At 36.9% G+C, this 23,014-nt stretch overlaps 1 protein-coding gene across 5 annotated transcripts in view; it reads left to right on the top strand.

Annotated features, from left to right (window-relative positions):
* LOC139764511 (uncharacterized) overlaps window positions 1-17,558 on the top strand; it is a 50,229-nt gene extending 32,671 nt beyond the window's left edge. For 2 of the 5 annotated variants that reach the window (XM_071691140.1, XM_071691144.1), the window contains exons 12-18: window positions 2,200-2,247; window positions 4,995-5,140; window positions 5,316-5,432; window positions 7,457-7,663; window positions 11,994-12,062; window positions 12,424-12,648; window positions 13,090-17,558. In XM_071691140.1, coding sequence (XP_071547241.1) covers window positions 2,200-2,247; window positions 4,995-5,140; window positions 5,316-5,432; window positions 7,457-7,663; window positions 11,994-12,062; window positions 12,424-12,648; window positions 13,090-13,299 — 1,022 coding nt within the window. In that variant the 3' untranslated portion in view covers window positions 13,300-17,558. The remainder of the gene's footprint in view (window positions 1-2,199; window positions 2,248-4,994; window positions 5,141-5,315; window positions 5,433-7,456; window positions 7,664-11,993; window positions 12,063-12,423; window positions 12,649-13,089) is intronic. The other 3 variants (XM_071691141.1, XM_071691143.1, XM_071691142.1) reach the window with 3 other exon arrangements.
* Window positions 17,559-23,014: the final 5,456 nt, after the last annotated feature.

Raw genomic sequence — 23,014 nt, 5'->3', positions numbered from 1 at the left:
TATATATGTATATGTCTGTATATGTGTATGTATGTATACATTAAAATGTGTAGGTATGTATATGTGCGTTTGTGGGTGTTTATGTATGTATATGTGTATTTGGGTGGGTTTGGCCATTTCTTTCTTCTGTTTCCTTGCGCTACTTCGCTAATGCAGGAGACAGTGACAAAATATAATAGATGATATAAATAGTATTGATAATGATACTGAAAGCAGATATGAGAATAATAAAAGACTGAGAAGAGGTAGGAAAGATGAGTATTTCAATGACTGTTGAGTTTGTTTGATGATATGGTGGTAAATGTAGGGTATTTGGGATGAGATGGCATGTGGAGAGAGAGTCGTGGCCAGTAATACAGTGAATAAGAGGAGATAGTGAAAGCTTTGTTCTCTTAAAAAGAAGTTTGATGAAGTGGCAGGTGTGGATGCGATTGCAGTCAAGCTTCTCAAGAAATTGTGACTGTTGCTCAAGGTGTTTGAGGTTTGTATGGCTCATTGTGGGGAACAGAATGGATATGTTACACTCTTATATAAAAACAGGAGGAACAAAGGTGAATGTTGAGATTACAGAGGTATAATATCATTGAGCTTACCTGGTAAGGTGTTTGGAAGAGAGGTGATAGAATGGATGATGCATGCACAGAGTGTCTGGTTTGGTAAGAGAATAGAGGATGTGTTGTCTAGGTGTTTGATTTGATGAATGTGTATGAGAAATATTTGGAGTAAGAGAGTGAATTGTACATGGCAGTTTGGATTAGAAGAAAGTGTGTGAAAAGGTAGGAAGATGATGGGAATTTATGAAGTAAATGGAAATTTACTAGATTCATAGTTGAATTTTTACAAGTAGAGTATGGCTTATGTGCAAGTAGGAAGGAAGGAGAGTAAGTGGTTCATGATGAAGGTTGGTGTGCTTCAGTGAAGTGTGCTGTGTCTATGGTTGTTTAATCTGTTAAGGGACAGGTTGGTTATAGAGTTGGAATGCAGTGGAGTAAAGGGCAGGTATATGGTAAGATAGTGGATGGAGAGCACAGGAGGTGAGTTGAATGTTGTTTGCATATCCTTTTTCTCTGTTGAAAAGGAATTAAACATGAATTTTCAAAGTAAGCTTTGATTTTTATGCTAAAGTAATTGATTTTCCACTTTAAACCCAAGAAGACTCCCATTGAATTACATTTGAGTTGAATGTATATGCAGTTGAATGTATTTTTACTTTTTTTATATTTGTGAAATGAATGTGTGAAAAATATATTGTTATTTGGAGATATATTGTTATTTGGAAGGATGGAGTGAAAAAGATTTTGAGTGATTGGGGCCTGAACATACAGGAGGGTGAAAGGCTTGCAAGGAATAGAGTGAATTGGAACAATGTCGTGTACCGGGGTCAACATGCTGTCAATGGATTGAAACAGGGCATGTGAAGCATCTGGGGTAAACTATGGAAAGGTCTGTGGGGCCTGGATGTGGTAAGGGAGCTATGGTTTTGGTGCATTACACATGACAGATAGAGATTGAGTGTGAGCGAATGTGGCCTTTTTTTTGTCTTTTCTTGGTGCTACCGTGCTGTGGGGGGCTATTTCCTGTGTGGTGGGGTAGCGACAGGAATGGATGAAGGGAGCAAGTATGAATATATACATGTATTTATGTATGTGTCTCTGTATGTATATGTTTATATAAATTGATATGTATATGTATGTATATGGGCATTTATGTATGTATATGTGTATATGAGTGGTTAGGCTTTCCTTGCGCTACCTTGCTAATGTAGGAAACAGCAGTTAAGTATAATGATAATGATAATAGATGATAATTGTTATTCATACACCAGCTTTGATTGATAACTAATCTTGACCATATGATTTATCTTTGAGATTTCTTTATTACTTTTCACCATTTGGAATTCAAGTTAATCTGTAGGACTTGGCTGTAGATGGTAGGGTCTGGTGTATGTACATTATTATAACATGACCGTTAGAGTGTGGATGTTTATTTCTTCTTGATATAACCATACTAAGTGAAGAGAAGTGATTGTGTATGAAAAATAAGGTGAGCTTATCATTATTCTTTTTCCAAGGAATTTTTAAAAGTGATTTTATATTTGTATATTGGTTGAATAATAGCAAAGAGTTTGTTATTCTTCCACATACCACATCTATGCCAGAAAAGTGTCTTGCGCTCAAAGCCATTTTTGTATCTTTACAGGTAGACTAGGACTCACAAGCACCTTCAGCCAGCAGTCGCATGGTTCTGGTAAGTTTTGATTATTTTTGTAAAAGATTATTGTCGTTACTTGAATAATATCTTCTCTTTATATTAGAACTTCTGCATTAGTTTAGGAAAGCAGATGATGGGTGATGAATATGAGATAGATATATCTTCTACATTGTGTCAGACACTTCCAGGAGCACGACGTGGTAGTCTGTACACCTGGCGACTGAAATTAGAATGTTGTTGATATGAAACAATGAAAAATAAAGTTTGATGGTCTGAATTTGTTAATAACATCACAAAGATACATCTTAGTTTCTTCATTTAGCTGTGTTCATACTATGGACCAGAGACAGTCAGCAGTTATACATTGGATTATATTTATTTATTAACAAGATTTTTTGTATACATGATTAGTAGTTTTTTTTTTTTTTTTTTTTTTTTTTTTTCTCGCTGTCTCCCGCATTTGCGAGGTAGCGCAAGGAAACAGACGAAAGAAATGGCCCAACCCACCCCCATACACATGTATATACATACGTCCACACACGCAAATATACATACCTACACAGCTTTCCATGGTTTACCCCAGACACTTCACATGCCCTGATTCAATCCACTGACAGCACGTCAACCCCGGTATACCACATCGATCCAATTCACTCTATTCCTTGCCCTCCTTTCACCCTCCTGCATGTTCAGGCCCCGATCACACAAAATCTTTTTCACTCCATCTCTCCACCTCCAGCACATATATCCTCTTGGTCAATCTTTCCTCACTCATTCTCTCCATGTGCCCAAACCATTTCAAAACACCTTCTTCTGCTCTCTCAACCACGCTCTTTTTATTTCCACACATCTCTCTTACACTTACGTTACTTACTTGATCAAACCACCTCACACCACACATTGTCCTCAAAGATCTCATTTCCAGCACATCCATCCTCCTGCGCACAACTTTATCCATAGCCCACGCCTCGCAACCATACAACATTGTTGGAACCACTATTCCTTCAAACATACCCATTTTTGCTTTCTGAGATAATGTTCTCGACTTCCACACATTCTTCAAGGCTCCCAGAATTTTCGCCCCCTCCCCCACCCTATGATCCACTTCCGTTTCCATGGTTCCATCCGCTGCCAGATCCACTCCCAGATATCTAGAACACTTTACTTCCTCCAGTTTTTCTCCATTCAAACTTACCTCCCAATTGACTTGACCCTCAACCCTACTGTACCTAATAACCTTGCTCTTATTCACATTTACTCTTAACTTTCTTCTTTCACACACTTTACCAAACTCAGTCACCAGCTTCTGCAGTTTCTCACATGAATCAGCCACCAGCGCTGTATCATCAGCGAACAACAACTGACTCGCTTCCCAAGCTCTCTCATCCCCAACAGACTTCATACTTGCCCCTCTTTCCAAAACTCTTGCATTCACCTCCCTCACAACCCCATCCATAAACAAATTAAACAACCATGGAGACATCACACACCCCTGCCGCAAACCTACATTCACTGAGAACCAATCACTTTCCTCTCTTCCTACACGTACACATGCCTTACATCCTCGATAAAAACTTTTCACTGCTTCTAACAACTTGCCTCCCACACCATATATTCTTAATACCTTCCACAGAGCATCTCTATCAACTCTGTCATGTGCCTTCTCCAGATCCATAAATGCTACATACAAATCCATTTGCTTTTCTAAGTATTTCTCACATACATTCTTCAAAGCAAACACCTGATCCACACATCCTCTACCACTTCTGAAACTACACTGCTCTTCCCCAATCTGATGCTCTGTACATGCCTTCACCCTCTCAATCAATACCCTCCCATATAATTTACCAGGAATACTCAACAAACTTATACCTCTGTAATTTGAGCACTCGCTCTTATCCCCTTTGCCTTTGTACAATGGCACTATGCACGCATTCCGCCAATCCTCAGGCACCTTACCATGAGTCATACATACATTAAATAACCTTACCAACCAGTCAGTAATACAGTCACCCCCTTTTTTTAATAAATTCCACTGCAATACCATCCAAACCTGCTGCCTTGCTGGCTTTCATCATCCACAAAGCTTTTACTACCTCTTCTCTGTTTACCAAATCATTTTCCCTAACCCTCTCACTTTGCACACCACCTCGACCAAAACACCCTATATCTGCCACTCTATCATCAAACACATTCAACAAACCTTCAAAATACTCACTCCATCTCCTTCTCACATCACCACTACTTGTTATCACCTCCCCATTTGCACCCTTCACTGAAGTTCCCATTTGCTCCCTTGTCTTACGCACTTTATTTACCTCCTTCCAGAACATCTTTTTATGATTAGTAGTATACCAAAAAAAAAAAAAAAACTGCTTTGTATGTAGATTATGTAAACTGATGGAAGTCCTTGATAAATGCTTCATGTTTTGTGATGGATATCATACTGTGATCTGTGATGACAAATGCTCTAAGAAAATTTTATTTAGTCGGCAAAATAAGCATGGAAAGTGGGCTGTTATATTTTGATTAATAATCACTCATGAATTTAGTATATAGGTCCTATCTTTTTGTACTTCACTTGTCATCTAGGTTTACTAAAAATATTAAGTGAAATATTCATCCCTGGAATGAAATTATGATTAGAAGTTTTATTGTTTTTGGAGAATATTGCACATAACTCTAGCATCCATTTGGTTGATCTTACTTTATAGAAATTAGTTTACTTAATCCTCAGTTATTCCTCTCCATCTTTTTTACATTGAAAGATATGCTAATTATAGGTGCCCTTGGTGGAGTGTGGACAGAAGCTGATATAAATGATAAAAGGCTTCAGAAGCTGGGTCATCTAATTGCAGATGAGTTTGATGCAAGATCAGATGAAGATAACTTGTTTATTTTCAAAAAACTTTCACGTGCCCAAAAGCAGGTATTGACTGAGATTGGTTTTACTTTCTTCAAAGATATTTATATTTGAACAATGTTTAATAATGGTTATCATTGTGAGATTTATGTCTTTCTAGAGAAAAGTATGGGTTGACAGTTATGGAAAGTGGTCTTGTTTGTTATAATGATAAAGGTTATATCCATTATCCTTCCCTCAGGTTGCAGGAGGAGTTAGATACCACTTAGTGGTCGAGTTGGAGGAGACAGTGTGCCCCAAGTACAAGCGTCATATCAATAAAACTCGTTGTGCACCAGATATTGGTGAAGAACCCATGGTAAAGTGGATATAAGATTGATTTTTGTAAAAGATTTTATATTATTATTGGGATTCATACCTCCCATTTTGTACATTTGCTGTATTGAAACTATCATAACAGCTTACCTGTTTGCATGAAGAAAATATTATATTTTTGAAATATGTTTGTTATATTTTTGTTGGGGAAGAGCAGTGTGGTTTCAGAAGTGGTAGAGGATGTGTGGATCAGATGTTTGCTTTGAAGAATGTATGTGAGAAATACTTAGAAAAGCAAATGGATTTGTATGTAGCATTTATGGATCTGGAGAAGGCATATGGTAGAGTTGATAGAGATGCTCTTTGGAAGGTATTAAGAATATATGGTGTGGGAGGAAAGTTGTTAGAAGCAGTGAAAAGTTTTTATCGAGGATGTAAGGCATGTGTACGTGTAGGAAGAGAGGAAAGTGATTGGTTCTCAGTGAATGTAGATTTGCGGCAGGGGTGTGTGATGTCTCCATGGTTGTTTAATTTGTTTATGGATGGGGTTGTTAGGGAGGTAAATGCAAGAGTTTTGGAAAGAGGGGCAAGTATGAAGTCTGTTGGGGATGAGAGAGCTTGGGAAGTGAGTCAGTTGTTGTTCGCTGATGATACAGCGCTGGTGGCTGATTCATGTGAGAAACTGCAGAAGCTGGTGACTGAGTTTGGTAAAGTGTGTGGAAGAAGAAAGTTAAGAGTAAATGTGAATAAGAGCAAGGTTATTAGGTACAGTAGGGTTGAGGGTCAAGTCAATTGGGAGGTGAGTTTGAATGGAGAAAAACTGGAGGAAGTGAAGTGTTTTAGATATCTGGGAGTGGATCTGGCAGCGGATGGAACCATGGAAGCGGAAGTGGATCATAGGGTGGGGGAGGGGGCGAAAATTCTGGGGGCCTTGAAGAATGTGTGGAAGTCGAGAACATTATCTCGGAAAGCAAAAATGGGTATGTTTGAAGGAATAGTGGTTCCAACAATGTTGTATGGTTGCGAGGCGTGGGCTATGGATAGAGTTGTGCGCAGGAGGATGGATGTGCTGGAAATGAGATGTTTGAGGACAATGTGTGGTGTGAGGTGGTTTGATCGAGTGAGTAACGTAAGGGTAAGAGAGATGTGTGGAAATAAAAAGAGCGTGGTTGAGAGAGCAGAAGAGGGTGTTTTGAAGTGATTTGGGCACATGGAGAGGATGAGTGAGGAAAGATTGATCAAGAGGATATATGTGTCGGAGGTGGAGGGAACGAGGAGAAGAGGGAGACCAAATTGGAGGTGGAAAGATGGAGTGAAAAAGATTTTGTGTGATCGGGGCCTGAACATGCAGGAGGGTGAAAGGAGGGCAAGGAATAGAGTGAATTGGAGCAATGTGGTATACCGGGGTTGACGTGCTGTCAGTGGATTGAATCGGGGCATGTGGGGCGTCTGGGGTAAGCCATGGAAAGCTGTGTAGGTATGTATATTTGCGTGTGTGGACGTATGTATATACATGTGTATGGGGGGGGGGTTGGGCCATTTCTTTCGTCTGTTTCCTTGCGCTACCTCGCAAACGCGGGAGACAGCGACAAAGTATAATAAGAAATAATAATTTTTGTGTTATATTTATTTGAAAGTCTTCATTTAATCAATTGTTCCTTGGGATCAGAGAGAATGAGTAAAGCTATGAGTGGTAACAAAGAGGAGGAGGATTGAGGGCCTCTGGAAAACACCCCTCTTAAATTATCACTTTTTAAGAATAGGAACAAAAGGAGCCAAGTGAGGATGTTCCTTTGAAGGCTTGGTCATCGGTCCTTAACAGTACCTTGTTTAAGCAGCAAAGACACAGATAATAGAAAAAAAATATCTACTTTATTGAGATGAATATTCAAATCCTTTGTCATAAGTAACATTGTAAAATAGCAAATTATCAGTCTTGCTGTCACATTATTTCCTCTTACTTGTTTTACTTTTTAGCCCTCTTCCCTTCTTCTTAGTGGGACGTTTTACCTACCAGAAATATCCTCATTTGTGTCATGTTTTCATATTTTCCTTTCCTTTTTTTAGATTTGTGAGGCACATATTTTAAGCCAGCCTTGGCTTAAGAAGCAAGAAGTGACTGATCTCCGTTGTGCTGAGAAGGATGACTTCATGGAAGCAGATGAGTCAATTGAAGTTCTTTATCCAAATGTGCACCCAACTGCCCATGCTCGTCCAGTTTTCAGAAGCCACTTCATTGTCAGAAGCAGTGATGAGAGTGATGAAAGTAATGAGGTGAGTTATTGAGAGAGTATGAAATTAGGCTGGTTTGTTTCAACACTGGTAAAAAATAGTTTATTATTTTTTGCTCCTGATATTGTGACATTATTGAAACCATCTTGGAAAAATATTGCATTATGAAGCAGGCTCTCCATCATGTCAGAATTTTGCTTATGCCATGAGTTATGGAAATTTCCTTGGTGCTGAAAGGTGTCATTTGGGTGTTAATGTTTGTGCAGTAATAAGAAAGCCAGTATATTTTTGAATTATTTCACTCATAACTTCTGGTATATGTAAGTAAATTTGCATATAAATACGTAGATTTCAGTTACTCTCTCTTTTTCTTATACTGCATGCAAAGAACCTTGCAAGAAGCCTATGTAGACTTAATAAGCATTACCCTTTTTGATATTTTCAAAATTTTCCGTTCAATGTGGTCACAACTATGGCCTTTACCTATCCATAAGAGTGCAGGCTGGATCAAGTTATCAGAAAAAAAGGAAAAAAAAAACAAGTCTGAAGTAATGAAAAGAAACACTTGCAGTTAGCAATCATTAGAACATGACACACAGCATACATGCCCTGCCTCATGTTAGTTATTATTCAGATTTGGACTTGCAGACATAAACGCAGCAAACCTGTACTTCACTGTAACGTGAATGTTCATTTCTGGAGTTAATGGTTTTTTTCACCATTTTGATCCACTTAGAATCTGCACTACACATTTGGTCATAATCGGTAAATGTCACACTGCCAACTAAAGTATGCTGTTGTTTCATGGACACCCCTTGGGAAAATTATTTGGAGTCATATATGTAATCAGCTGGTTAGGTATATTGTAGCTTTGATGTTTAACCTCAGCCAAAGGTGATGCACATACGCTCACAAACCAAAGAAATGCTGAATAGCTAGGTGACCTGTGTGCTTCATAAATTCAGAGCAATGGATTAGAATTAAGTAAAACTGTCAACAATATTATAGAAGAATTTCATGAAATTTATATTGAATAAATCTGTAAGTCTCAGGAGTATATCATAATATATGACTGTGAAATATCACTGGAGTAAATACATCAGACATTTTCAGCTTTGCAGTATGTATACATTTTCAAAAATTTTGATATTTAAAAACATTATATAAATTCCCAAAGGGTGGGTAAGTTTTGATCTTTCTGCATAGGGGTGTTTCATGGAGACTAAGGGGATTAGCCTTCTGAAGATGACCTGAGAGATCACAAAATTAGGAAGGCAGTTATTAGTGTTTAGTAACCGAGAACTTGCTTTATCTCATCTTTGCTGGAGGTGTTATGTTCAGAATAATATGTAAAAGTAGGAGTTGAATTTTAGGAAAGTGATCTTGCAACAGAATTCAGGCATGAATCATTGTACTCCAAAGCCCATGAAGTACATGCCTTCATATCACAGTACATCACTAGTTTTTATATCCGTTTTTGCTTTAAATCAACAGATCATTGTGGAGAGGGTCAGAGTTATCCCATTACTTAGAAAACTAGTAAACCTTTCATTTTTATGGGTAGGGTATAAAGCATATTACATTAAATGACATATCTACCTTTATGTATGTCTTCAAGTCTCTCTACATTCATGCAGAGTTGAACAAGGACATGTAGCATCACAAGATTAGTCTTGTATACAATGTATATACTATGTTTTGTGCTAATTCTTCTCTTTTTAGGCACATAACAGTGTGAGAGCAGTTGATTTTTAGTAACAAACTTTATTACATTACCCTTAAGAATTTGATTGATGGTATGCCAGGAAGTAAGCAACTATGAAGTGCTCTAGTAATCAAGAACACTTTGTTCACTTTGTCATGTTTGTATTCATGAATGGTCTGTGAAGCTGTATGGATTGGATCTATTCCTTACCAATGCGAAAAGAATTAAAGATCATGGATAGACAGGTGTGGTCCTTTGGCATCTGTCATACTTTCATTTCTTGAACTGAATATTTTCATTATCTTGGTTTCCGTGTCTTGCCCAAGAAAATTTAATTGCCTTTTGTCTCCATGGTAACATTAATCAGATGAGTGTATGCTGCAACACTTGTGACTGCAATGAATGATAAGCAAAATACATAGGAAAGCATTTTCCTTCTGTATGGTAGTTTTGGCCACAACTGCTCTTCCTTCCACAAGCTCCTCTCAACTTTTCTCCTATTGGCCATTAGAGTGCTAACCTTGTGTAGCCACATTGTTCCTTGAGGATGATGTGTGGATGCCAGGACTGATCCGATGATTGCTGATGGCTTTCAGCTTCTCATGCACCTATTCTGATGATATCCATCTCATATTTTGTTTCCTGCTAAACTTTGATCCAGCTTGCTTTTCAACTGGGGCTGTTAAATCATCATTTTGTTGTCCATTACTTGAAGAATTCCCTGAAGGTATTGTAAAATTAAGGATGTGGGCAGTGTGAAGAGTATCAGAAGTTGAATTTATCAACATATAGGGCTGGTGAGCAGGTTTAAGACTGCATAATTTAAAATGTTGAATGTGGAAGAGAAAATGAAAGTGAAGAATTTTGAATATGGCAGAAAGGTGTGAAAGTGAGGGAAGAGGGGATTAAGAACATGACTAGTGAGAGAGAGAAATGGAAAATAATGACTTTAGATAAAAGACCTTTATCTGATGATGTTGTTCTAGGAAGATGAGTTGTGAAATCCATAGACAACAAATTGGTAATCATAAAGTGACAGATGAGCAGTGTAGCTGAGTATTAATCAGAATATAAGTAGAGACGAGTTGTGAAATCCATATGCAACAAATTGGTATTCATAAAGCGACAGATAAGCAGTGTAGCTGACGATTAATCAAAGTATGAGTAGAGTTAACTGTAGAGAAACTAATGTATAGTTAGAGTATTGTAAGGTTAGTGAAATTAGCAAAATTTAGAAAGATATGAATGATGGACTGCTGTCAAATCCAGATGTATGTACGACTGTGAAAGTATACTTTGAAGAATTCTAAACATTAACAAGCCTGTGATAAAACTGAGAGGAATAGTTTATGGAAAATGTTTGAAATATATTAACTAGAGGGATAAGCTTGCTAAAACAGTTAAGCAGCTTTTCAGAAAGAGCTTAGTATATATCAAGGAGAATGGAGGATTGATTGATTTAGGTAGAGCAGTGAAATGGGGATGTGTCTTAACCTAATGAATTTTAATCCGTTTATGAATAGAGCTATGGGACATCTTGAGGTGGAAATACAGTTGGAGCATTTAGACTAGAAAAAGATGCAAGGTCATGAGAATTGAGGATTTCATTGTATGTAAATTGCAATATGTTAATGGGTGGTTCAGGGAAGGAATTGCTCAGCATTATGTATGGAAGTGTTGGTAAATCAAGAAATTGAAGTGTAAGAAAGGCACATTGATATTTAAAGAAGAGATTTAGTTGAATGATAAGAAGTTGGAAAGGGTGTAGAATACCAGGTTTGTATTGATGGTGAAGGTGAAGAAACTGATGTAGAGATACATAAAAGAATGACAGTAGACAGTAGTGCGGGAAGGCTTTGAAAATTGCAAAGGGTGAACCTGTTAGCACATGATGTGGAATTTTCAGTATGTTTAATTCTGGCAGCTTTGAGGTTTAGAGATGAAATGAATGTGCAAAAACAAAATGACCTCAAATATATAATCCCTGGTGATGGATTTCCAATGATTAGACTTTGGTTTGAGAGGAATGTATGAAGTACAGAATGAGGCCATAAGAATAAGGTATGGAAAAAAGTAGTGGTTTGTATAGTTAATATTGGATTGTGAAAAATTTTTGAGTGAGTACAGAAGATGGGAGCAGGAAGGATGTTTGAGAGAACATAACATTGGATTTTGAAAATCGAGTACTGAAGATGGGAGCTGGAGGGATGTTTGAGAGAGAACATACATGTGGTTTATGCTGTAAGAATTAAGGAGTGGAGAGAGAGTGAAAGGGATGAACAGAACTAGTAGTACAGCATGAACAGGATGTATGCTTGAGGATATGTTTGAAACTGTTCTCACAGATTTGCATTGGTAAAATTTCCAGGTAACTTTGCTGGATAGTGTGAGACTGTTTATCAGAAATATATTCATATTCCCTGCTGGGCATTGGTTATAGTTGTGATCGCAGCTATTATGGGAAAGAGAAAGTTTTCATTCTTCATATTAATTTCTTTTAGATGCAGTATCCAAATTTCCATACTACTTCACCATGTAATTTCAACCTTACACTGAAATATTTTAATATGACAAACCTAATAAGTTTATTTATAATGTTTTTTAAATGTGATTCATTGCCTTGAAAGAGGCAGTGCTAATGGTAGTTATACCTCTTCCTCCCTGAAGCGTTTCTACGACCCATCCCGACGGACTGAGAGCAACAGCTACGAATCCAACGAAGATGATTCAGATGAAGTAATTATGATTAACATTCACCCCGAAGCATAAAATTTAAGTTCCTATTTATATAGGTCTACTCTAAATACTCTAAGACCCAGGCTTGAATAGCAGCCAAGAACACTGCAATTTCTCATTTGCCTCTTGTACACAGTGTTTAAACATAGAAAGTTGCTTTATTAGCCATGAAAGATTCATGTGTCTTTTTATGTATATATACTTGCAAAGCTGGATTGGTATATTTGTTTCTGGTCAGTTGATGTTTGATGTAAACCAGTGGCACTTTTTTAAAGTATAACAAGAAAGTATCATTGAAGTGTAGATAAATTGTTGGTTAAAACAGTGTAAAGTATGAACTAACTAATTTTCTCTGTTAAAGCGCTTCTACCATCCCTCTGGCCGAGTAAACTCCCATTTCCAAGATTCTGATGAAGACGATGATTCTGACGAACTAACAAGATTCAGAGGGAAGAGGACCTCTGGTTTAGATCCTCTTGATTCAAAGGTCACTGAATTAGCAGAGTTTGCTGTTAGGTCAGTGGATGCCCTTTCTGAAGATCCTAACATCAGGGTTGTTGAAAAAGTGATGTCTGCTGCAAAGAAGGTCAGTAAAGGTGATTCGTGGTTCATTTGGTTTGTTTAAAATGCAGAGTAATAATGATTTTTTTTTTTCCAGCATGGAGAAACTCTTTTTAGAGTGCTATAATTGTTTGTAAAAGTTGCACATAATACCAACCAGTTCAAATAAACAGTACTTAGAAAGAATGTATGAGGAAATAGAAATATAGTTGAGAATTATGTGCTAAATGTAAAAAATAAGATATTGCAAGAATTGGTCCATCCAACTCTGTGTGTTGTTGTGCACCAGGTAATATAGTAGATAAAAAGTTTTCTTATTTTAGAATCATCAAACAGTAACTGGATTTAGTGGTCACTGTTAAAGAAGACATTCACATTTACTGATATTTTATGATGCATTTACGGATAGCTATACACCTGTCTTCCATGTATTATTACACTGAAATTTTCTTTATATTGTCATTAGCAGGCAGCAATTGGTGCAGAATGGAAGCTGGAAGTAGTGGTGAGCTGGACAGCATGCCGGAAGGAGGATCAAATTCAGGACATCAGTAACTGCAAAAAGGACCCAAAAACATCCAGCAGTATTTGCAACTTCACAGTAAGTGAAGATCCACTGTTGAATTATCGCAAAGTAGTTGACATGAAATGTAATCCTTTGAAAGTCAAACAATGAGTGGTCAAGAAAGCTACTGTAGAAGCATAAGTAAAGACTGTCCCTGTGGTCCCCTATATCTGCCTGAATTTTAAAATAATTTTGACCGAAGAAAACGATTGTAGTCTTTTGTAGTTTAAAGATTTTGCTGTACAGTTGTACAGTAATCATCTTGAAATAGTCATTTACTGTAACATGTCTTTTACACAAAACTCTACTACTGTTGATAATTGATTAGGGATTTTGTGAGGAATGTTTTTAATGTCTTTCATATGTCAGTGTATAGATATGGAAGATCATGTTTGTGCATTTTTTCTTTAGGTATGCAGAGTTAATTTTAAAAATATTTTTTTCTGTGAAGTATTATATAAACAAGCTATCAATATATATCACATACACCTTTTCCCAAGTTCACAGTAGTATGGCTCATGCAGAATATTTTAAGACATTTTAGTCTGGATCTTCACACTAAATACTGGTAACCCCAAAGGAGTCCTCAAAGTATCTCCTGGTAATAGTGCATATTGCTTTAGTTTTCACGTGAAGTTAAAACTTATTCAGCACGATAAATTTTTTGTATTAGTTTTCTGCCTCTTTTTTTTTTTTTTCAAACCCTTCTCCAGTTGAATTAAATTTCAGATTTTGCCCTTTTGGAAACTGTATCTCTAGTATGGATTGTCTTATAACATGTAGTTTTTGATGATGTTGACATATTGGAGGTGGAGTTTGCTTAAACAAGCATCGAACTGTGAATGTTAGTATTTTGTTATTTCAGAGTTTGATGTTTTTGTTTTGAAATGTTTTAATAGAAACGATAAAAAAAAAAAAGGAATATAAGTAGACAAAAATAATTCAGTATATTTAGATATACATCAGGCATTCTTAGTGTAAAAAGATTTTTACTATAATAATGTCCTTTCCTTTGAAGTGACTTCAGTAAATGAGTTTTTCAAAATATAATTGCCTTTTATGAAGAGGGCAGATTACACATGGATATATGGATATGAAGATAGTGCAGTATCATCTCTGCTGGCTCACAATTGCCATGTACATCTTTTCTAAGATATTTCAAGTGTTCTTTCACCCTAATTTTGATATCATTGCTTGTAATTGAAAAATTTTAAGTTCATTCCTCTAAGTGGTGCATGTAAAGTCACCACCGGCAGACTTCACCTCTAAAATGGTGTACAACAATACTACTGGAACCCAAGTGATGATACAAGAAAACTGTGTGTATCCATTGAGGTAGCATATCACTTGCAAGATATTTTGGTACAATCGTGAAAACATTTTCTTTTTGTACACATCTGGTCTCACATAGTTGCTTGTTATCAAATAATGAAGACATTTTCAGAATGAGAAATATTAGCGGAGCATGTTGTACAGTTGAATGTTAAAATGTCAAACCATAATTAAATTTCCTCCGAGGTAATTGTCATAAAATGTTGAACACTTAATAAATAAATTAATCTTTGTAAATAATATAGTGAACAGTAGTGGAATGCAGGGAACAGAGCAATTGACAATTTAGAGTAAAAGTGATACCATACTATGTATGTAATGTTAGTTAAGCAATTTTCATTACTTTACCTATTACTGGGGTTTTGACATACAGGAAAGTGTTCATATTTGTTTCATAGACACATTAGTGAAATTCTTCATTAACAAGTTAGTTAACAATTATCTGATTCATGCTGTTGAATCTTTTTATGTGAGAAATGATTATGGTACTAGTGTTGGTATTTGCCTGACAGGAAGTCCAGATGTTTATAGAAATTAGCTTTTGATGTCAAATTTTTTTATATGGCACATGTGTTGGTAAACAAACATTAAGAAAATTTTAAACTGCAATTTATAAGGATAGTGCAGTGATTACTTCTCATGTAGATACATATTTATGTACACTTTAGTTTTATAAGACAGATTTCAGATAGAATATTGTTTTCATATATACACATATATATGTATATGAACTGGTAATACGTTTGTGTCCTCTTAGATGGTAGTAGTATGCAGTAGGTGAGGGAAACAATTTTGTATGGGTAGTATTACTACACTCCAGTCTTGGGTATGTAAGAGCCGTTCTGGGTATGCAACAGTAGTAGTGAAGAACATGTATCCCAGCTACGTAGACATTTAATACCTTAAGAGTATTCCCACAAGACAGAACTATTTATTTATAAAACCTAAGAGACTTGAGCACCCAGAGGTTGAGATGACTCAGATACTCTATATCTTAATGATTCATGAGGTAATTATGTGTTGGTTTTACAAGTAATTGTTACGTATCCATACAAAAATGGAAGTCTGTTTTTGTTTTTTATGCATAATTTTATTTGTAAGCCATTACAAGCTCATACATGTATTGCCAATACATTGTTTAGCAAATTATTAGCCTTACAGCATACTGCACTAACAATACATTCATATTTTTTGTAGAATTGGTCATGTATAAAATACCTTACCTTCAGAGGAAAAAAGTTTGCTCGTCTTCAGTTTATACTGAAATCACTGAATTCTTCTCATTATTCATCTTATTTCATTAAGGTGAATAAGAGAAGCATTTATTTTCTTCATTCCCCTGAAAGAATATGGAGTTTTAAAGCATCTATCAGTCTGGTTGCTCACAGCCAAAGCAGCTGTGGACATACTATTGAGCAGTTTCATTTTTGTAAAGCATCCACTGACTGCTTCCAGGTCTTTACTAGGGTGGAAATACAAGTACATCAATGTGAATTTTCATAGTGTAGTATTAAGGTATGAATAAATTTTGAACTATATAAAGAAATGGGATACTTTGATGTATGAACATAATACATGCTGTGAGTGGATTTGGTGCTGGATTAAATGAATTCATGATATGCTTTCAGTTTAGCTGTGATCTTGTAATAAGTCTGTATGAAAGGTATATTAGCACTGTTTAGATCATTGAAGTACCATGTTTCAAAAATTATGTAATTAAGGGTTTTTGCCCCAACTCAGGAAAGAGCACAGCTGAACAATAGTAGCATTAATATTGCAATGCAACCTTGAATTCACTTTCTCAGCAATAGGAATGAAACCACACAGGAAAGATAAATTTATCATTGATTATTATAGATAAATTTATCGTTATTATACTTCAAATGTACACAAAGTCCATGGAATGCCTTACAGCTTATTGAAATTAGTAAAGGTTAGAGTTCAGGTGCATGAGTTATTTGTTTGTAAGGATGCATGTTCATCCATATAAATCAGTAACATACATAAGGACTAACCAAATGGGGTGATCTACACCATGTCTTTTTGGTCCAGAATGAACTTATACTTTGTACTACAATAACTGCTTAACTTTTAGAACAATGATACCCAGACATCATACATAGACAAAAAGGCTGATGTCAAAACTGAAATGTTACTTTACTACCAGCTCACTGAATTCACTGTTTTTCCCCTTTCAATCATACAACATACAGTTCAGAAGCTGAGCAACAAAAGACTTGAAAAAGTAGACTGAATATTTTTCATGACCAGTTGCAATATACTGTAAGGTTGTTTTAATTTTAGTAATTGTACAGGTCACCATACCTAAGTATTGCAAAATGTTAGGTGTATGATTGCAGTCCATCAAGAATGCATACTGAAAAGTATTGTTGTTTAGAGAAAAAAAAAAGCATAATAGGTGCATGATAATGAACCAGTGAAGTTTGAATGTCACCTGCTTGTCTGTCACAACACTTGTTTAAGGAAAAGGTATCCTCAAAGTTACCACAGTACCTGTAATTCATCTTTTAAGTAGACATTTGGATGAAGTATAATGTATACTAAAAATATCAGTAATTGGGTTTAATTTTTTGTTCGGGTTATTTTTCCATATTCATTTAACATGTTACAAGTACTCATTTACTTTAAACAGTTCAGAGCTTCATAAATACATTGTGAAATATACAGATTTAGTACATTTTGTCAGCATCTACTTCCTTTTACAAGAGTTTATGAACAAATTTGGAATTTTAGCGAGTATACTACAGACATTTATAGCTTTAAACATTATATTCTATTAACTTTGTATATCGTTAGTACTTATAATCTCAAAATTGATTTCATAGTGAGGATGCAAAGGGCTCTATACCATGCATTAGTATGTAGAACTCAAAGAACATTAAAGGAAAATGTTCTGCAATGTTACTGCAATATATACCCATCTGTAGTAAAGCAGTTAGGAAATCAACAAGTATAACTTTATATACTTTATTTAATTAAATCACATATATATATGTATATATATATATATATATTTATATTGTTTTTTGTGTCTTTCCTAACCACACATAAGAAACTTCAACAAAAAGTATATAGAGTTTCTCTAATCTAATATTGCAATTACTAACTAATTCTTTCTACATGTATACTTTATAGCCTATGTATATTGTGCTCTTGATGTAAATGAGGCGATTTTCAACTTACAATTAATACCATGGAGAATAGACTTTTGGTTGAAGAATAATACTGTATTACAACATTGTATGCAAATGTTTGTTTGGTAAAGCTTACAGAAGCAAGAAAGAATACCATATATATATATATATATATATATATCTTTCTTTCATGCTATTCGCCATTTCCTGCGTTAGCAAGGTAGCGTTAAGAACAGAGGACTGGGCCTCTGAGGGAATGTCCTCACCTGGCCTCGTTCTCTGTTCCCTCTTTTGGAAAATAAAAATATATATATATATATATATATATATATATATATATATATATATATATATATATATATATATATATATATATATATTATTTTATTTTTATTATACTTTGTCGCTGTCTCCCGCGTTTGCGAGGTAGCGCAAGGAAACAGACGAAAGAAATGGCCCAACCCCCCCCCCCATACACATGTATATACATACGTCCACACACGCAAATATACATACCTACACAGCTTTCCATGGTTTACCCCAGACGCTTCACATGCCTTGATTCAATCCACTGACAGCACGTCAACCCCGGTATACCACATCGCTCCAATTCACTCTATTCCTTGCCCTCCTTTCACCCTCCTGCATGTTCAGGCCCCAATCACACAAAATCTTTTTCACTCCATCTTTCCACCTCCAATTTGGTCTCCCTCTTCTCCTTGTTCCCTCCACCTCCGACACATATATCCTCTTGGTGAATCTTTCCTCACTCATCCTCTCCATGTGCCCAAACCACTTCAAAACACCCTCTTCTGCTCTCTCAACCACGCTCTTTTTATTTCCACACATCTCTCTTACCCTTACGTTACTCACTCGATCAAACCACCTCACACCACACATTGTCCTCAAACATCTCATTTCCAGCACATCCATCCTCCTGCGCACAACTCTATCCATAGCCCACGCCTCGCAACCATATATAGTGGTTCCAACAATGTTGTATGGTTGCGAGGCGTGGGCTATGGATAGAGTTGTGCGCAGGAGGATGGATGTGCTGGAAATGAGATGTTTGAGGACAATGTGTGGTGTGAGGTGGTTTGATCGAGTAAGTAATGTAAGGGTAAGAGAGATGTGTGGAAATAAAAAGAGCGTGGTTGAGAGAGCAGAAGAGGGTGTTTTGAAATGGTTTGGGCACATGGAGAGAATGACCAAGAGGATATATGTGTCAGAGGTGGAGGGAACAAGGAGAAGTGGGAGACCAAATTGGAGGTGGAAAGATGGAGTGAAAAAGATTTTGTGTGATTGGGGCCTGAACATGCAGGAGGGTGAAAGGAGGGCAAGGAATAGAGTGAATTGGATCGATGTGGTATAGCGGGGTTGACGTGCTGTCAGTGGATTGAATCAAGGCATGTGAAGCGTCTGGGGTAAACCATGGAAAGCTGTGTAGGTATGTATATTTGCGTGTGTGGACGTATGTATATACATGTGTATGGGGGTGGGTTGGGCCATTTCTTTCGTCTGTTTCCTTGCGCTACCTCGCAAACGTGGGAGACAGCGACAAATATATATATATATATCATTTTATCCCTGGGGATACGGGAGAAAGAATACTTCCCACGTATTCCCTGCGTGTTGTAGAAGGCGACTAAAAGGGGAGGGAGCGGGGGGGGCTGGAAATCCTCCCCTCTCTTTTTTTTTTAATTTTCCAAAAGAGGGAACAGAGAAGGGACCCAGGTGAGGATATTCCCTCAAGGGCCCAGTCCTCTGTTCTCAACGCTACCTCGCTAATGCGGGAAATGGCGAGTAGTATGAAAGAAAGAAAGATTATATATATATATATATATATATATATATATATATGTATATATAAAGAAAAATCAAAATACTTTTATTTATAATGAGGGTGATTTGCATTTACTTATTTTTGCTCAACTTGTATAACTTTAAATATTATTTAATGTTATTCCTACCTTTCTTATTGAAGTTTCTGTAATTTCAAAAATATTTTGCAAATGAGAGGAAAAGAGCATAGGAAGTAGTAGCACTACTCCTGAAGCAGTTGTTGTAGGTGTGTGAGTTTAAGGAAGTAAATTCTAAATTGATATGGGTATAAATGAAAGTGTTTGCTTTGAAGAATGTATGTGAGAAATACTTAGAAAAGCAAATGGATTTGTATGTAGCATTTATGGATCTGGAGAAGGCATATGATAGAGTTGATAGAGATGCTCTGTGGAAGGTATTAAGAATATATGGTGTGGGAGGCAAGTTGTTAGAAGCAGTGAAAAGTTTTTATCGAGGATGTAAGGCATGTGTACGTGTAGGAAGAGAGGAAAGTGATTGGTTCTCAGTGAATGTAGGTTTGCGGCAGGGGTGTGTGATGTCTCCATGGTTGTTTAATTTGTTTATGGATGGGGTTGTTAGGGAGGTAAATGCAAGAGTTTTGGAAAGAGGGGCAAGTATGAAGTCTGTTGGGGATGAGAGAGCTTGGGAAGTGAGTCAGTTGTTGTTCGCTGATGATACAGCGCTGGTGGCTGATTCATGTGAGAAACTGCAGAAGCTGGTGACTGAGTTTGGTAAAGTGTGTGGAAGAAGAAAGTTAGAGTAAATGTGAATAAGAGCAAGGTTATTAGGTACAGTAGGGTTGAGGGTCAAGTCAATTGGGAGGTGAGTTTGAATGGAGAAAAACTGGAGGAAGTGAAGTGTTTTAGATATCTGGGAGTGGATCTGGCAGCGGATGGAACCATGGAAGCGGAAGTGGATCATAGGGTGGGGGAGGGGGCGAAAATTCTGGGGGCCTTGAAGAATGTGTGGAAGTCGAGAACATTATCTCGGAAAGCAAAAATGGGTATGTTTGAAGGAATAGTGGTTCCAACAATGTTGTATGGTTGCGAGGCGTGGGCTATGGATAGAGTTGTGCGCAGGAGGATGGATGTGCTGGAAATGAGATGTTTGAGGACAATGTGTGGTGTGAGGTGGTTTGATCGAGTGAGTAACGTAAGGGTAAGAGAAATGTGTGGAAATAAAAAGAGCGTGGTTGAGAGAGCAGAGGAGGGTGTTTTGAAGTGGTTTGGGCACATGGAGAGAATGAGTGAGGAAAGATTGACCAAGAGGATATATGTGTCGGAGGTGGAGGGAACGAGGAGAAGAGGGAGACCAAATTGGAGGTGGAAAGATGGAGTGAAAAAGATTTTGTGTGATCGGGGCCTGAACATGCAGGAGGGTGAAAGGAGGGCAAGGAATAGAGTGAATTGGAGCGATGTGGTATACCGGGGTTAACGTGCTGGCAGTGGATTGAATCAGGGCATGTGAAGCGTCTGGGGAAAACCATGGAAGGCTGTGTAGGTATGTATATTTGCGTGTGTGGACGTATGTATATACATGTGTATGGGGGGGGGGTTGGGCCATTTCTTTCGTCTGTTTCCTTGCGCTACCTCGCAAACGCGGGAGACAGCGACAAAGTATAAAAAAAAAAAAAAAAAAAAAAAAATGAAAGTAGATGGCTAGAGCTGGGTGACTATTAGTGCTTATGTATCTAGCTATCTGAAGAAAGATCATAAGAGGTTCTGGGAGCAGCTGAATGTCATCAGTTTTGATGTAAGAGACTGAGTGTTAATGATGGGAGATATTAATGCAAATGCAGGTAAATGTGGCAGTTTAGAGAATAAATGGGGCACTGGGTATTCAGTATTATGAATGGAAATGAACAGCTTGTGAAGCTGCATGCTGAAAATGGATTAGAGGTAATTAGGAATTCCTGGTTTATAAAGAAGGACATGCCCAGGTATACATAGGAGAGATGGTCAGCAGATATTATTGGGTTATTAATTGGTAGGCATTTAAGAGAGAGGCTTTTGGATGGAGGTGAGGGGTCAAGATTTGTAGAGGTTTTCAGAAAAGAAGAAAAACAATGTTGGGGAGAAGACAGTGTTGAGAGTAAATGAGCTCGGAAAAGAGACGTGTGAAAAAAAAAAAAATATCAGATATTACATGTAGAATGACAGGTGAAAGTTAATGAAGCAAGGGGAGTGGCTGATGAATGGGAGGTATTTAGGTTAGATGCATGTGGCATGTAAAAGGTGGGAGGAAGATCAGAAAGGGTAATGAACAGTAGGAATGCATCAGAATGAAGAAGTAAAGTTGCTAGTGAGAGAGAAGAGAGAGGCATTTGGGTGGTATTTACAGGAGTACAAATGATTGAGGATGTATAACAGAAAGTGGCTTAGGAGTCAATAGGAAGGTATAAAAAGGTTGGGAAAAAAAGGGGGGGGCAAATGAGAGTTGGGGCGACTGAATATCAGAAACCTTCGGGAAGGTAAGATGTTTTGGAAGGAGGTAAATAATGTACAAAAAACAAGAAAGAAGGAAGAGTGGAAAGTGAATGGTTCTAAATAAAGATTAATCTGCGGCAGGGGTGTGTGATGTCCCCATGCTTGTTCAGTTTTTGTTTATGAATAGGGTGGTGAGGGAGGTAAATGCCATAGTGTTGGAGAGAAGGGCAAGTATACAGTGTTTGGGGTATGAGAGGGGTTTGAGAACTGTCAAATGTTTGCTGATGATACAGCACAGGTGACAGATTTGAGTGAAAAACTGCAGAAGTTGGTGACTAAGTGTAGAAGGGTGTATGAAAGGAGGAAGCTGAGAGTAAATATGAATAAAAATGAAAAATAAGGTTATTAGGTTTAGCAGGGTGAGGGACAGGTTAGGTTAGATTATCTTCAATACACATAATATTGTATTTATAAGAAATCTCTTTTCATTCACCACCCTACCTGACAAATTTTATGAATTACAAAAAGTGGTCTAGAATCTTTGCAATAATATCACCACCACCATTACAGTACAAAAAAATGTAAAACTTCTAGTATATTACAAAATTTTCATAACACACTAAATGTTTCACAAATTTCATGAAAAATTTGAAAATACTATACCAAAGACATTCCATCAAAACGTTGATTGGATATGCTCAGAGCCTAGCATTCCAGTGTAATGTAAATGTTCGAGAAAAATATAATTAAGTAGGATGTTCCAAACAGATGAGTGGATAACATCATCCAAAATTAGAGTACATGTACACTGTTGAAATACATTAACAGTGTAACTGGAATCATCTGCCAGTGGTTAGAATGGAAATGAGAAGTCACCTTTGTTAAGACTATCATCAATAGATGGAAAGGAGTATAAACTTATGGGCATTCTTTCTCATCATGCATCGTATCCCTGCTCCTGTTAGGAATACAAAAGCTGAAGGAGTCCCATAATTGGGGTTCTGGATTTGTAAAATAATAATTTTTATGAGGCCAGGCATTTGCTGGACTGTCCCAATTAAAGCATTGGTA

Source organism: Panulirus ornatus, chromosome 50 (assembly GCF_036320965.1).
Source record: "Panulirus ornatus isolate Po-2019 chromosome 50, ASM3632096v1, whole genome shotgun sequence".
Taxonomy (NCBI): domain Eukaryota; kingdom Metazoa; phylum Arthropoda; class Malacostraca; order Decapoda; family Palinuridae; genus Panulirus; species Panulirus ornatus.
The sequence above is the reverse complement of the archived record's forward strand: the minus strand, read 5'-3'. Positions and strand labels throughout refer to the sequence as shown.